The sequence below is a fragment of the Arvicola amphibius genome, chromosome 8, assembly GCF_903992535.2.
Source record: "Arvicola amphibius chromosome 8, mArvAmp1.2, whole genome shotgun sequence".
In the NCBI taxonomy this organism is placed as follows: Eukaryota; Metazoa; Chordata; class Mammalia; order Rodentia; family Cricetidae; genus Arvicola; species Arvicola amphibius.
Window position 1 is genome coordinate 19,114,874 of NC_052054.1, and position 15,837 is coordinate 19,130,710.

General features: G+C 37.7%; 1 protein-coding gene across 5 annotated transcripts in view; it reads right to left on the minus strand.

Annotated features, from left to right (window-relative positions):
- The window catches only part of Stxbp5 (syntaxin binding protein 5), a 138,639-nt gene that overhangs the window by 38,476 nt on the left and 84,326 nt on the right, over positions 1-15,837 (minus strand). For all 5 annotated transcript variants that reach the window (XM_038338744.1, XM_038338741.1, XM_038338743.1 and 2 more), the window contains exons 15-16: positions 10,902-11,122; positions 10,283-10,461 (exon numbers count right to left, since the gene is read on the minus strand). In XM_038338744.1, the coding sequence (XP_038194672.1) occupies positions 10,283-10,461; positions 10,902-11,122 (400 nt within the window). The remainder of the gene's footprint in view (positions 1-10,282; positions 10,462-10,901; positions 11,123-15,837) is intronic.

Below are 15,837 nucleotides of genomic sequence, written 5' to 3' on the forward strand. Positions count from 1 at the left end.
TGAATGAAAGAATAAAGCTTAAAATCACCCCCCCACACAAAGCAAAAATAAGTATAGAAGTCAAAAATTAGTACAAGCAACTGATTTGTAATGGGTAACTTTTTACCACATAAAACAAGTAAAACACTTCTCCACACTCTGCTGTTCAAGACCCAGCAGATGAGGTGGACCAATTAGGAAACTGTTCTGATCAATTAAACGATATTTTTAAAGTAGATTTAGAATACAGTATGAGGTAAGACTTGATGTGGCATGTAACTTTCTGGTAGGTATAAATCAAAAACAATCTTACATTTATTTACTAATTTTTACTGTGTGCACGATGCAAAAACCTACATGCAGAAGACAACTGCATGAGTCAGTTCCTTCTTTCCATGGTATAGGTTCTAGGGATCAAACTCAGGTCATCAAACAGGGTGGTAAGCACCTCTCCCCTAGAAGACAGAAATCCTGTACTAATTTTAACTTCTGTATACAAGATCCACAGAAAAAGTGAGTAAAGGAGAGGTTGGACCGAGTTACATAAAGAGAGGAGAAGTCACAGTGACTGTAAGGTCAAAATCACTAAATAAATCCATTAAGTGCGTCAGTAACGAAGGTTTAGTTCAGAGGAATATCTGGGAAATTTGAGGTGATGTTACACATCTATGAATTTAGAACCACTTGGCAGAGAGGTGTCGAATACCCAAATCTCACAAATAATGGATTAATTTGTTATAAACTTGTTTCAGCTAAGTCTATAATATTAGAAAAGAAGGGGAGTGAGGGAGAAATTTATAGAAATATGAGACTTTCTGAAGAATCCTTAGATGTCACCCCTGCCTTGCATGTATCAGCAACCTTCATGTGAAAGAAATAGATTTAAACAAGAAGAGCAATTTATTTGCTTGTGTAACTATATTTTAGGCTGAGGGTGCCTTAGACTGCACAAATGCTTGCAAAGTCTGGTCTTCCACTAATTCTTTGGCTTCTGCCTTGGAGTGATAGAGTATAATGAACAGCAAGATGACTGCTCACTGTCAAGCAGCCTGTGGCTTCATGAAGAGGCAGGAGCACTTTCGAATAATTTTGCTGGTACTTCTGTAGTGAGAAGGACTCAGGTACTTGTTAGCAATGTGCTAAGAAAAAGGTAAGAGTCGGTTGTCAAGACTACCAGGAGGATGAGAGTCACTGTACACACGTGTAACAGGAAGTGAATTGGAGTCACCTCTGGCCCTCAGAACTGTACCTGCTGAGAGGGAATTTCTGTTGCTTTTCGTGGAACTGGCCAACATCCACCTGCACTTGTTGATCTTAAGGAATTAAAATGAGAATTGAGGCATCTGACCTCTCACCCAGAGGTAGTTTTGACACATACAGGCTGAGTCCAAATGGGGCTGGCTAATCTTGCCCGAATTAGGCAAGAAGACAAGCCTGCAGGAAGCACGCCTTGGACCTGGCATACAGAATGCGCATACTGGATTAGGTTCTCAAGGGCAGGAGCAGATCCTACAGTAATAACTTTAAAAGCACATACAGGCTACACTTAAGACTAGTCGTGAGGATAAAGCGATGGGTCAGCAGTTAGGAGCAGGTAGTGCTCTGGTAAAGGACCACAGTTCAGTCCACAGGACCTATGCCAGGCAGCTCACAACTGTCTATAATTCCAGCTCCAGCTGATTGGATGCCATTTTCTAGAGTTCAATTACAGGCATCCACACCCATTGTGTACATAGAAACACCAACATACACAATAAATCAAACACAAAATAAATCTTTTAAAAACTTCACTTTGCTAAGAATAAAAAAAATAAGGAAATAGCAAACCAAAAATTTCTCTAAATACTAACCTGTTGCAAAATACCTATTTTTTTTTTTTGAAACAGGGTTTCTCTGTAGCTTTGAGGCCTATCCTGGAGCTAGTTATTATAGACCTGGCTGGCCTCGAACTCACAGAGATCCGCCTGCCTCTACCTCCCGAGGGCCGGGATTAAAGGTGTGTGCCACTACTGTCCAGTTTAAAATCTCTAATTTGTATTTAAAATAAAACCTAGAAACCTGGGCTAACGGGGGAATATTTAGGTAGTAGAGTTCTTGCCTGTGTGGAAAATTAGGTCCATCCCCAGGAATAAAAAAACAAATGCATAATCAGAAGCCTGGCCAAGAAATAATAGAAAGGCGCAAACCAAGAAGATGGCTCAGTAAGTTACAACACCTGTTGTCAAGACCAAACACCTGACCTTGAAGCCCATGGCCCACATATGGAAGGAGAGGGTGAACATTTACAATCATTTTGACTTCTGTGCTTGCTGTGGCATGTTCTTGTGCCCACATATGCACGACTGTGTGTGTGTGTGTGTGTGTGTGTGTGTGTGTATAAATGTAATAAAAGAAGAAATGTCAGAGTTGGATTTTAAAAACAAAGTGTGAAGGACTGATAAATTTTTGTCTACAACTATTAAAGCTATATACTTAATATTTTAAATATACTCAATTTTCTTATTTGCTAAAGGTAAGCTGTAAAACATTCATAAGAGGTTTCACCATTGTATAAGTACATTTTAAAATGTTAAAATGATATTTGGAAGTATCATAGTTTTAAAACAACTGTCTATTTGGACAAGTACTTTGCAAAGGGTCACTTACAATATCTAAATAAAGAAACCATAAAATTGGATTGGTAAAAGGGACAAATAAAACAGCTTGAAAATATTTGTTTAAAAAATAGCCAGTTGGGTACAAAGGCATTGTGTGAGAAGCAGATGAACTCCCAAGTGAATGCATATTGCTGACATGAGCCCTGCCATGCAAAGGATCCCAGTGCCTCAGACCCATAAAAAGGGGAAGGCCTCTCACTGGTCGAGTGTGGATGCTTATTACTGCGCTGGAAAGAAGTCTCCACCAGAGCTTCTTCCTCCTGGAAGACTGCAGCTGAGACGGCTCCCTACAGAGTCTCTATGGATATTAGCTGAACTGCATTTTCTTTCTTTTTTATTTACTTATTTATTTTAAAAAATATCAATCAAAGTTCCCATTCCCTTCCCTCCTCCCATTCCCTCCACACACCCTCCCATCCTAATACTAAGATACCTTCCAATACTAAGAGATGGCAAAACACTTTGCTTTGTGTAATGTCCAAGGCCCTCCCTACTACATCTAGGCTGAACAAGATATAGGTCCAAAGAGAATAGGATCCCAAAAAGCCAGCACATGCAGCAGAGACAAATCCCATTGTCACTGTCAGTGGCCCTTCAGTCTGCTCTTACTGTCAGCCACATTCAGAGGAACTAGTTTGGACCTATGCTTGTTCCTTCCCAGTCCAGCTGGAGTTGGTGAGCTCCCATTATTAGCTCAGGTAAACTGTTTCAGTGGATGAATCCTTCACGGTCTTGACCTCTTTGCTCATACACTCTCATTCCTTCTACTCTTCAACTGGACCTTGGGAGCTCAGTCCAGTGCTCTTATGTGGGTCTCTGCCTCTGTTTCTGTTTTTGGACGAAGTTTCCATAGTGATATTTAAGATAATCATCAGTCTGACTACCGGACAAGGCCAGTTCAGGCACTCTTTCCTCTATTGCTTAGGGTCCTAGCTGGGGTCATCCTTGTGGATTCCTGGGAATTTTTCTGAGCCAGGTTTCTTGCTAACCCCATAATGGGTTCTTTGCTTTCATATCTGTCCTTCCTCCATCCATTCCCTCAAGCTCTCCTTAACCCTCCCTTTCTCCCCTACTCTTCCCCTTCTTTCTACCCTCCACCCCCATGCTCCCAATTTTTTCAGATGATCTTGTCTGTTTCCAATTTCCAGGTGTATCTACATATGTTTTACTTTGGGTTCACTTTATTATTTAACTTCTCTAGGATCATGAACTATAGGCTCAATGTCCTTTGTTTATGGCTAGTATCCACTTATGAGTGAGTACATACCATATTCATTTTTTTTGAATCTGGGTTACCTCACTCAGGATAGTGTTTTCTAATTCCATCCATTTGCATGAAAAATTCAAGATGTTTTTTTTAAAATATTTATTTATTATGTATACAATATTCTGTCTGTGTGTATGTCTGCAGGCCAGAAGAGGGCACCAGATCTCATTACAGATGGTTGTGAGCCACCATGGCTCACTCAGGACCTTTGGAAGAGCAGGCAGTGCTCTTAACCGCTGAGCCATCTCTCCAGCCCCGTTTTCTGTTTTTTTTTTACCTGCAGCAAGAACAATTGGGTCAGTTTATATGATAATATATATATATATATATATATATATATATATACATATATATTCATATAAATATATGAATATCATATAAATATATGAATATATCTCCATATACATATATGGAGAGAGAGAAAGAGAGAGAGAGTAAGGAATAGTTATAGGAATATTAAACAATATTTGTGTAAACTTCTGTTTCCTTCCTACCCTGTGGCTATGCCTCTTCCAAGTACCTTCCACAGAGCCCCCTTCATATCCTTGTTTCTCAGGGTGTAAATCAGGGGGTTCAGCATAGGAGTAACTATGGTAGTACTCTAATGTGTAGATGTGCCACACTATCTTTATCCATTCTTCAGTTGAGGGGTATCTAAGTTGTTTCCAGGTTTTGGCTATTACAAATAATGCTACTATGACCATAGCTGAACAAATGCTTTTGTAGTATGATTGAGCATCTTTTGGGTATATTCCCAAGAGTGGTATTGCTGGATCCTGAGGTAGGTTGATCCCCAATTTTCTGAGAAACTGCCATACTGATTTCTGAAGTGGTTGTGCAAATCTGCAGTCCCACCAGCAATGGATAAATGTTCCCCTTACTCTACATCTTCTCCAGAATATGCTATCATTAGTATTTTTGATCTTAGCCATTGCAGATGATATGATAGTGTACATAAGAGACTGCCAAAACTCTACCAGAGAACTCCTACAGCTGATAAATACATTCAATGATGTGGCAGGATACAAGATCAACTCAAAAAAAAATCAGTAGCACTCCTATATACAAATGATAAAGAAGCTGAGAGGGAAATCAGAGAAACAACACCCTTCACAATAGCCACAAATAACATAAAATATCTTGGGGTAACACTAACCAAGGAAGTGAAAGACCTATTTGACAAGAACTTTAAGTCTTTGAAGAAAGACACTGAAGATACCAGAAAATGGAAAGATCTTCCATGCTCTTAGATAGGAAGGATCAACATAGTAAAAAAGGCAGTCCTACCAAAAGCAATCTATGGATACAATGCAATCTCCATCAAAATCCCAACACAATTCTTCACAGACCTTGAAGGAATAATAATCAACTTCATATGGAAAAAAAACCTAGGGATAGCCAAAACAATCCTGTACAATAAAGGAACTTCTGGAGGCATCACCATCCCTGACATCAAGCTCTATTACAGAGCTACAGTAATGAAAACAGCTTGGTATTGGCATAAAAACAGAGATGCTGAACAATGGAATCAAATTGAAGACCCAGATATTAATCTACGCACCTATGGACACCTGATTTTGACAAAGAAGCTAAAATTATACAATGGAAAAACAAATGGTGCTGGCATAACTGGATGTCAACATGAAGACGGATGAAAATAGATCCATATTTATCGCCATTTGGACTCAAGTCCAAATGAATTAAAGACCTCAATATAAATCTGACCACACTAAACCTGCTAGAAGAGAAATTTGGAAGTAGCCTTCAATGCATGGACACAGAGGACCACTTCCTAAATATAACCCCCGTAGCACAGACAGTAAGACCAACAATAAATAAATGGGACCTCCTGAAACTGAGAAGCTCCTATAAAGCAAAGGACACAGTCATTAAGCAAAAAGGCAGTCTACTGAATGGGAAAAGATCTTCAACCTCATATCAGACAAAGGACTGATCTCCTAAATATATAAAGAACTCAAGAAATTAGACATTAAAATTCTAAATAACCCAATTAAAAATGGGTTATTGAACTAAACAGAGAATTCTCAACAGAAGAATCTCAAATGGCCAAAAGGTACTTAAGGAATTGTTCAACTTATTTAGATATTAAGGAAATTCAAATCAAGACAACTCTGAGTATGCTAGAGCCATTGGCCAAGCAGTGTTGTAATTAATATAGTTTCTGAGGGATTATTTTGGGCAGCCGAGAAACGAATGAGTAGTATCCAACTACAGCTCTGCTGTTCCCACACCTATACCCTGGCTTATAAATCAGATCAGAAGGGGAAAAGAAGGCACAGTTACTTCCCCTCCTCTCTCTGCATTTGTATCAAGTGAGCTCAGGGCTTCCTGCAAGAGTATTGCTACAGCAATCAAGAGGTCAGCCTCCTAGACAGCTTAGAATCAGGAGACCCACTGGGCTCTCATGCTAGCTGAAATCACTGACTTCATCATATTTCATCAGAAATTAGGGTAGTATCATAAATTATCACTTGGAAAATATTCCATTTTTAATGTACTGGAGATTATTGATGGGAAATGAACAGTAAAATTATTGAATGGTCTCACAGACATCAATCACAAGTTCTGGGTGGTGAGATTCTGGGTAAATGTTTTATGTATATTTTCAAAGTTAAAACAGCTTGAACTCCCCCCATCTCATTTGATAAAGTGATGAGGTTGTTTACTTCTTCATGCCAAATGTTGTTTACAAAAGAAATTGCCAGATAAAACACTAACAGTCTCAAAGTAAAGTGAATTAACAGTTATATTTTATGTGAGGCCAATGCCTTAATGGTTACTCCAGAAAACAAATTCTTACATAACTTAAAACAAATTAACCAGACTATAGGTGTTAGCTGCTATTCTCTTTGCTGTGACAAAATAACAAAGGCAATTTAAGGAGGGAAGGATATGGATCTTGAGTGAGTGGTTACTGTCCATCAAGATGAGAAAGGCATGGCCCTAGGAGCATAAAGAGCTGGTCACACTGCATTTGTATCAGGGAGCAAAGCGATAGGCAGATAAGCGGTGGTCCTCAGCTGACTTCTACTTTTTCTCTTTCTTCATTACCATGGGATGAAGATATTTAAGTAAGGTAAGCTTATCTGGAAATGGCCACACTCTTAGATGTCAGTCTCAGTGTCTTTCAATCTAGTCATGTTTCAATAAAAGATTAATTATGACATCTACATATGTCACCTGTGGGTTGTAACCCTGTTCCACATGGATCACATACCAGTTATTTATTTACATTACGATTTATAACAGTAGCAAAATTTACTGTTATGAAGTAGCAACAGAAATAATTTTATGGTTGGGGGTAACCATACCATGAGGAACTGTATTAAACAGTCAGAGCATTAGGAAGGTTGAGAACCACCGAAATGTAGCATTTGCTCTGGTCCTCAATAACCCTTGACTATCTGACAATACCACAGCTGAGGAGCTACTGACAGTTGATAGCTGTTGGAGGAAGGAGAGCCAGTATTCGTTAGAGGTATTTCCCCTTACAGGTTGGCCATGATCCAGTGTGCCCACACTGGAGGAGTATATGGGCAGCATACATTGGACTCAGTGGGTCATTAATAAGAAAGGGCAGGATGTTGCAGGGGATCAGGAAAGTTAAGTGGAGGGGTAGGAAATGAATATAATCAGCATGCATTGAATACATGTATGGAATTCTCAAAGAATGAAAAATATTTTTAAAAATTAATCACAGATGAATACAACATCCTTTTTATAGCTATTATTACTGATTGGTAACTATTACATAGCAATTATTAATAACTGCTAGACAGGTCTAGAAATCATATTTTATTCTGTTGTTAGACTCTTCAAGAAAGGAAGTTGGGTTCCCTGAATTCCATGTGAAGATAAGAAGAGGGCAAGAACTACATTATCTTAACAGAAATCAAGGTTGATCATATGAGGTTAAGGGAGAAACCCCTTCAAAGCAAGCTTCTCCAAAAATGGAGACAACACCACAGTGAATTTTCAAACTCAGTTATGGCCTAGAAGTCTAAAATGTCACTCAAAGTGAAGAAGAACATTATTATCAAATCAGAGTTACCTCAATTCTTCCAGGATTTTATATATATATATATATATATATATATATATATATATATATATATATATATATGATATTGTATAAGACCAGGATAGGGAAAGTATATCAACATACAAATGTTAACAGCTAATGGTAATAACAAAGATTATAAATTAGTAATAGGTTGGCTGATGAGACTTTCTAGATACAAAAAGTCTCTTGAAATTCCACCTGAGAATACTTGCAGATTAGAAGTTAGTCCATCCCACCACAGATGTGAATGTCAGACAGTAATGATGGCTATCTATAACCTCAGGTCTATGGACAGTACTGAAAACTCAGTTCCAGAAACAGTGTATCTTACAAGGATGTAGATGTCCAGACTGTGTGTTTCAGTTCCCTGGCTGGAGGTTTGAATTGTTCTTGATTATTAACTTCCTGATCTCTTTGTCCTTTCTTTCTGTCAGTGCAGAAACTGGAAAAACACCTACCTAAGCAAAACCAGAGGACAAAGACTCACTTATTGGACCTGCTTTTCATTTTAGCTGGGAAGCCAAGGCAAGGGGTCCTGTAACTTTGGATTGAGAGCACTGTGTTCCTTGTCATAACTAGTTCCTAGCCTCTCTCGGTATGGGAAAGCCATGTATTGGCAGTGCTTACTCCTCAGGTAGAAAACTAATCTCATGTTTAAGACAGGTGTATATGAAGCTTATGCACATTTAGATGAACAAGTAATTCGAAAGTCCAGATAAAAGTATTCTAATTTTGCTAATGAGGACAATATTATCTCACATTTTATGTGACAACATCATGCTAAATATACTAAAGTGTTACTTCATATAACTGATAAAACCGAGGAAATACAGAACTATTTTATCAATACCCATAAAAGACAATTGTATTTTATCCATCTATGAAATTAATAAAAAATAAAAAATGAAACCAATATAAAACATTGCAGTAACATTTTAAAATTTAGTCTTAAACTAGTACTGTATAATAAAAAAGCAAAAATATAAAACTCTATATTGTAAATTTTGTTCTAGTAACATATGCAAGAACTGTAGCTAAAAGGAGGTATGTGGTGTGTGTGTCTAAGTGTGAGAGGTGAAGAGAAGGTTGGGTAAGCAAGAGGGAGAGAGAGGAGGAGGCACAGAAAAGGGGAGGTAAACATGGGAAGAAAGGGAAGAAGCCCACTTGGGCCTTTGAGACTACCGCATTTTAAAGAAAGCAATTCTTTGCTTGTCCACTAGATATCTGAGCCTCATCTCAGGTTCCTGTCTACCATATCAACAGCAGCCCCAGCCCCTGTTGGGAAACTAACAATGTCTCTAGACACTGGCACATATCCTGAAACAGGCAAGGCAGTCCCTACTCGAGATTCACTTGTTTAAAAACCATGCTCTCAAGTTTTTGAGAACATACAAAGAATTTCTGTTAAACGTGTACTTTGAAATAAAATTTAAAAAAAATGAATCCTAAAAAACAAAATTGTATTTTTTTTTTCTTTTTCTTAAATGTCTGTTTGTCTTAAGTGGGGAGTTGCTTTTTTATTATATCGACATCCTATCCACTGCATACTCACTAGAAGAGATCCTAGCAGATGAACAGTAAAATCAACACAAAGCCTAGTTCTTCACTGAGTACAAACGCTGTCCTGTCACCTCTCCACTTAGGATCCACTACAAGAAGAGCTTTTGTCCCCATCACGAGTTTAGCTGTTTCCTGTGTGGAGACGGAGTCACAGTCTCCATGTCATCCCCTGACTACAGTTCCTCCCTCGTCACCTTAGTTCTCTGTGCTCTCTCAACAGAGACAGCCACTCAAAAACAGAAACTCAACAACAACAACAACAACAAAAAAAAAAAAAACGAAAGAAAAATTTATCCAATATATCTCTGCATGAATTAGTATGGTCTTAAAGTAACAGAAAATACAATCTTTTAAATAGAAGTGAAATTGATGCTAAGACTCAGGAAAAGATAAAATAAATAAGAGAACATTGACTTCCAAGTGAAGATGATAGGAAGGAGAATTTTCAGAGTTCAGTGAAGAGAATGATCTTAAACCACACTGAACCTGAGTTCAGAAGGCAATCATGGCTAGCTGAGAAGGTGTAGTGGGTAACCCACAGCCATTAACCTCATTATTTTAAACCTTGGCAATATCAGGTGTAAGAGCATACCATAGAGAGACAAGCTCAGTCAACCACAGCCGAACACAGAAGCACCTGTTCTTACAGGAAATGCCACCAGAGGTGTACTAATGATTAGCATTTTTCTAAATGAAGAGATAACATGGAAAGCAGACCTAATGTTTTCAACTTACTTTAAGCAAGGTACATTATCACGAAGCCCATCAGATGAGCTGCTACTGGTGGACGGATGAGACTGAGGAGGAGTGGGCTGAGGGTTGGAGCTGCCCACGGGGGTGGACAAAGGTGGCGGCTGCTCACCCTCTGGCGTTTCCACATCATTTATTTCATATAACAGTCGAACTTCAAGCATCTGTCATAAAAGAATGGCTGTTTACCTATTCCTAATAATTAAAAATCCTTGTAATATAATGTACCAGAAAGAATATCTTTAAAAGTTAAAGCTTAAAAACGCTATATTTCTAGAGATAAAAGAAAAGAAAAGAGTTTCAACTCAACCTTTAAAAACCGTGTGCATGGGTGGGAGTTCATACATGCACACATGTGCATAATGGCTTTAGACTCTATGGAATACCAATAGTTGATATTCCTTAAATAAAAGACATAACACACTTAAAAATTCAGATAGTACATTAAATATATGCAAAAGTGCTATTTTTCACAAACTAGATGGTGGCATAAATACTAAGGTGTTTTCACATTTTTATGTACAAGAAAATTGTTTACTAAATAATTTTTACAAGCTTAAAAATATCAAACAACTGACAAGGAAAACAGTGGAGAGGTGATTACCGGGATGACTTCTGTGACTACTTCCTGCTTGCTGAATCTGTAAACGATGACATGAGCGGACACTCCAGCTATGCACAGCATTCTGCTCTCTGGGCACCAGGAGATGATCTGAATGGCATATGGATCTTCATCTACAATGTCGGTGTTTGGTCTGTCATCTTTATTTCTTGACTTTTCAAATACTTTAGACGTTTTTAATTTATACAGTACTTGTAGAGTTACTAGAAGAAAGTATATTATAAATTTTAGCTGAAAAATAAAAACAAAATGCTAGTTCTTCTCTGCCAGCCCTTGCAGCTATTCCTTGTGCAGATCCATTTTTTGTGACCCCCTGCCAACCCATAAATCTCTCTCTACCAGGGACCAACAGCTCCCATACTTGGTTGGGATTTAGCCCCCGCCACCCAGATATCACACTTGGCTAGAACTCAAATTGGGAAACAGCAAGCAAAGACTGGAACAAGCACCCAGCAAAAATAAGAGCAGATATCTACAAGAAATAATCTAACCATCATAACCGTAGATACCTAGATTCCAGTGCAAAATCATAAGGATGAAGAACCATGATAATGATAGCAACCATGGGAACCTGCCTCCTTCACAAGGCAGGAAACCTACTGTAACAAGAACCCAGAAAACTAACTTAGCTAAAACACAACACAAAGACTTAAAAATAGCAGTCATGAAAATGTTCAAGCACATTAAAAAGGAATAGAATGAATGCCCCAATGAAGACTGAAAATATAAACGGACAACTGATGAGGCAATGGAAATAGTTCAAGAAATGAAAGTAGAATTTAATAAAGAAATAGGAAAACTAAAAGAGACACAAACTGGAATCAAACTCAGGAAGTCAAACAAAAATCTCACCTATAGCTTAGAAGACATGGAATAAGAAAATTTCAAGTCTTGAAGACAAGGTAGAAGAACTGGGTAGGCCAGTTAAAAAAAAGTTAAATAAAAAAAATCATGAACAGACCATCCAGGTAATCTGGGACACCATGCAAAGACCCAATCTACAAATTACTGGGATAATGATGGGAGAAGATACCAAGGTCAAAGACTCAGAAAGTATTATTTAACAAATTCATAGAAGCAAAGTTACCCAGTCTAAAGAAAGAGATGCCTATCAAGTTAAAGAAACATACTGAATACAAGATAGACAGTGCCAGTAAAGAAATTCTCCATAACACATAATAACAAAATAATAAATGTATAGAACAAAGAAAGAATATTAAAATTTTTAAGGGAAAAAAGCAAGTATCATAAAGGCACGCACATGGAAATAACACCTGACTCTCAAGGAAGACTTTCCTTGAAAACCAGAAAGGCCTGGAAAGATTTTGTATAAGCTCTGAAAGACTACAGATGCCAGACTAGACTACCATACCCACCCAAACTACCAATCACAATTGATGAAGAAAAAAAAATTCATGATAAAAGCAGTTTAAGGAATTGCTGCTCATTAATCCAGCGCTACACAAGCACTACAAAAACAACTTCAGTCTGAAGAGATTTACTGTATCTGAGAGGACACAAGGAATAAACAGTCCTAGAGTAATTCATCAAATAGGGGCAAAAAACACTGATACCACCACAACAAAGTATCAGGAACGTACAGATATGTCACCGATAATTCTCAATATTAGTGACCTCGATTCCTAATAAAAAGACACCGACTAGCAGACTGGATTAGAAACATGATCCATCTTTTTGATGCATTCTAGAGATATACCTCACCATCAAGGACAGAAATCTACTCAGGATAAAAGGACAGAAAAGGTATTCCCAGAAAATGTGCTTAAAATGAGCTAAGGAAGGACACTACATATGCATTAAAGGAAAACTTCACTAAGAGCTATTGCAAGTTTAAACATTTATACACCACACACAAGTTCAGAAACACTACTGTAGATAACAATCACATGGTGACCCCCCCCATAAAAAGATAGTAGACGACTTCAACATCCTACTCTTGCCAACGGATGGGTCAAAAATTAAGTAGGGAAACGCTGGAGCTAACTGTTGTCAGAAATCAACTGGACTTAAACAGACACCTTCAGAATATTTCATTCAAGTACTAAGAATCTACTTTCTTTTCAGCAGCCCATGGACATTTCTCGAAAACTGACCACATGTTAGGATACAAAGCAAGTCTTCAGAGACACAGGAAAACTGAAATAGCACTTGCATCCTCCTTGAACACCACGGATCACAGCTGCACAGTAACAACAAAAGAAGTGGTGGGGACTATACGAACCCATGGAATTGAACACTTTATTACTGAATGAAAACCGGGTAAAGGAAGAAATCAAGTAGGAAATTACAAACATTTTATAACGGAATGAATGTAAGAACACAGCACAGCCAAGCTCATGGGAGCAATGACATTGGTTCTAAGAAGAATGTTCATGACACTAAGACAGAGCTAAGTGCTACACCAACAGCCGGCAGAAATTGCATATTAATATCTTATTTATGACACACTTGAAAGTTCTAAAAAAACAAGAAGAAAGTACTCAGACGACAAGAAATAAATTATCAAACAAGGGGGGAATCAATGAACAAGAAACAAACAAAGCCAATACAAAGAAACAAGGAAACAAAGATCTGGTTATTTGAGAAAATCAACAAACTTCTAGCCAAATAAAACAAAAGACACAGAGAAAAGATCCAAATTAATAAAATTAGAAGTCAAAATGGAGGAATTACTGAGGAAATTTAGAGAACCTTAAAGACAGTTAAAAATCTCTTCTCCATCAACCTAAAATACCTTAAAGAAATTGATGAATTTAAAAATACATATGATCCACTAAAATTAAAATGAAATAAATGATTAATACAGATCCATAATCCATAGAGAAGTTGAAGCAGTATTAAAAGATTCTCAACCAAAAAAAGCCTGGATACAGATGGTTCAGTTCAGTATTCTAACGACCTTCAAAGAGGAGCTAATGCCATTACTATTCAGAATATTCCACTAGATAGAAACTGAAGAAATACTTCCCCGCTTGTTTTACAAAGCCATTATTACTCTTATACCAAAACCATATAAAGAACCAACAACAGAAAAAAAGACCAACACCCCTTCAAACATATATTTAAAAAATGTCAATAAAATACTTTGAAGCTGAATACAAGAACATATCAAAAAATGATTATCCACCATGAACAAACTGGCTTCATTCCAGAGATGCAGGGATGGCTCAACAAGATTAACAAGTAATCCACCACATAAACAAGACTAGAAGACAAAACTGTACAATCATTTTATTAGATGGAGATAAGTTCTTTGACCAAACCTTTCATCATGATAAAAGTCCTGGAGAGACTCAGGATAAGCACAATAAAGTCAACTTACAGCAAGCCCATAAACAACATCATCCTAAATGCAGAAAAACTCAAAGCAATTCCGCTAAAATCAGAAACAAGACAAGGATATTCTTTTCATAGCTATTCAATATATTTTTCGAAGTGTTGCTAACAGTAAGACACCTGAAGGAGAGCATAAAGAGATGAATACAGGAAAGGAAAAGTAAAGGCATCTTTATTTTCAGACGTATTGTTTTATACACAACAGACCCTAAAAACCCCACCAGGAAACTTCTATAACACTTTCAACAAAGTATCAGGATACAAAATTCACACACACACACACGCACGCACGCACGCACGCACACACACACACACTCACACACGCACGCACGCACACACACTCGCACACGCACACACTCACACGCACACACACTCGCACACGCACACACACACACTCGCACACGTACACGCACACGCACTCACACACGCACACGCACTCACACACACACACACGCACACGCACTCACACACACACACGCACACGCACGCACACACAAAGCTTTCCTATACACAAATGACAGACAGTGAAGAAATCAGGGAAACAGTACCTTTCACAATCACCTCAAAACAAACAAACAAAAAAACCTGGAATAGCTCTAACCAAAAAAGTGAAAGACTTGAATAATAAAAAGTGTAAAATACTGAAGAATAAAGTTGAAGACAATATCAGATATGGAAAAACCTCCCATGCTCTTGGGTCAGGAAGATTATTTTGTGAAAATGGCTACCATACCAAAAGCTATCTAGATTCAATGTAATTCCCATCAAAATCCTCACAATTCTTCACAGAATTTGGAATAAATAAACAGACAAAAACCTCAAAAACCAACAAGCAAATTTCTACATTTTATGTAGAAACATAAAATGCCCAGGATAACTAAAATAATTCTATTTTGTTGGTTGTTGCTGTTGTTTGCTTTTTCAAACAGGGTCTGTCTATACAGTCCTAGCTGTTCTGGAACTCACTCTTTATACCAAGCTGGTCCACAGAGGTGTACATGCCTCTGCCTCTGGAAAGCTGGAACTCAAGACATAGGTAGCCACTGCCTGGATTAAAATAATTTGGAATAATAAGAGAACTTCTAGGTACCACCACTATTGATTTCACACTGTATAGCAGAGCTATAGTAATAAAAACAGCATGGTATTGCCATAAAAATCAGACATGTTGACAAGAAATAAAATTAAAGATCAAGATATAAGTCCACACACCTGCAGATACCAGAGCTTTTACAAAGAAGTCAAAGTTGTACACTGGAGAAAAGACAGCAACTTCAACAAATGGTGCTGGTCAAAGTACATAGTTACATGTAGAAGAATGAAAATAGATCCATAGCTATTATCCAGCACAAAACTCAACTCCCATAGAAGGCAGGCAGTTATTAATGGGCAAGGATGGGAATAGAAGAATTTCCAATGAGGAGAAACTATCACTGAGCTACAAACTCTGGGACCTACAGCGGCTGCATAAAAAGCACACTGGTGCAATAGTGGCAAAAAGAGCTGGAAAGGAATAAACCACTTTTTTTTTTTTAAATTGGATTTAAGCCTACTTGATGAC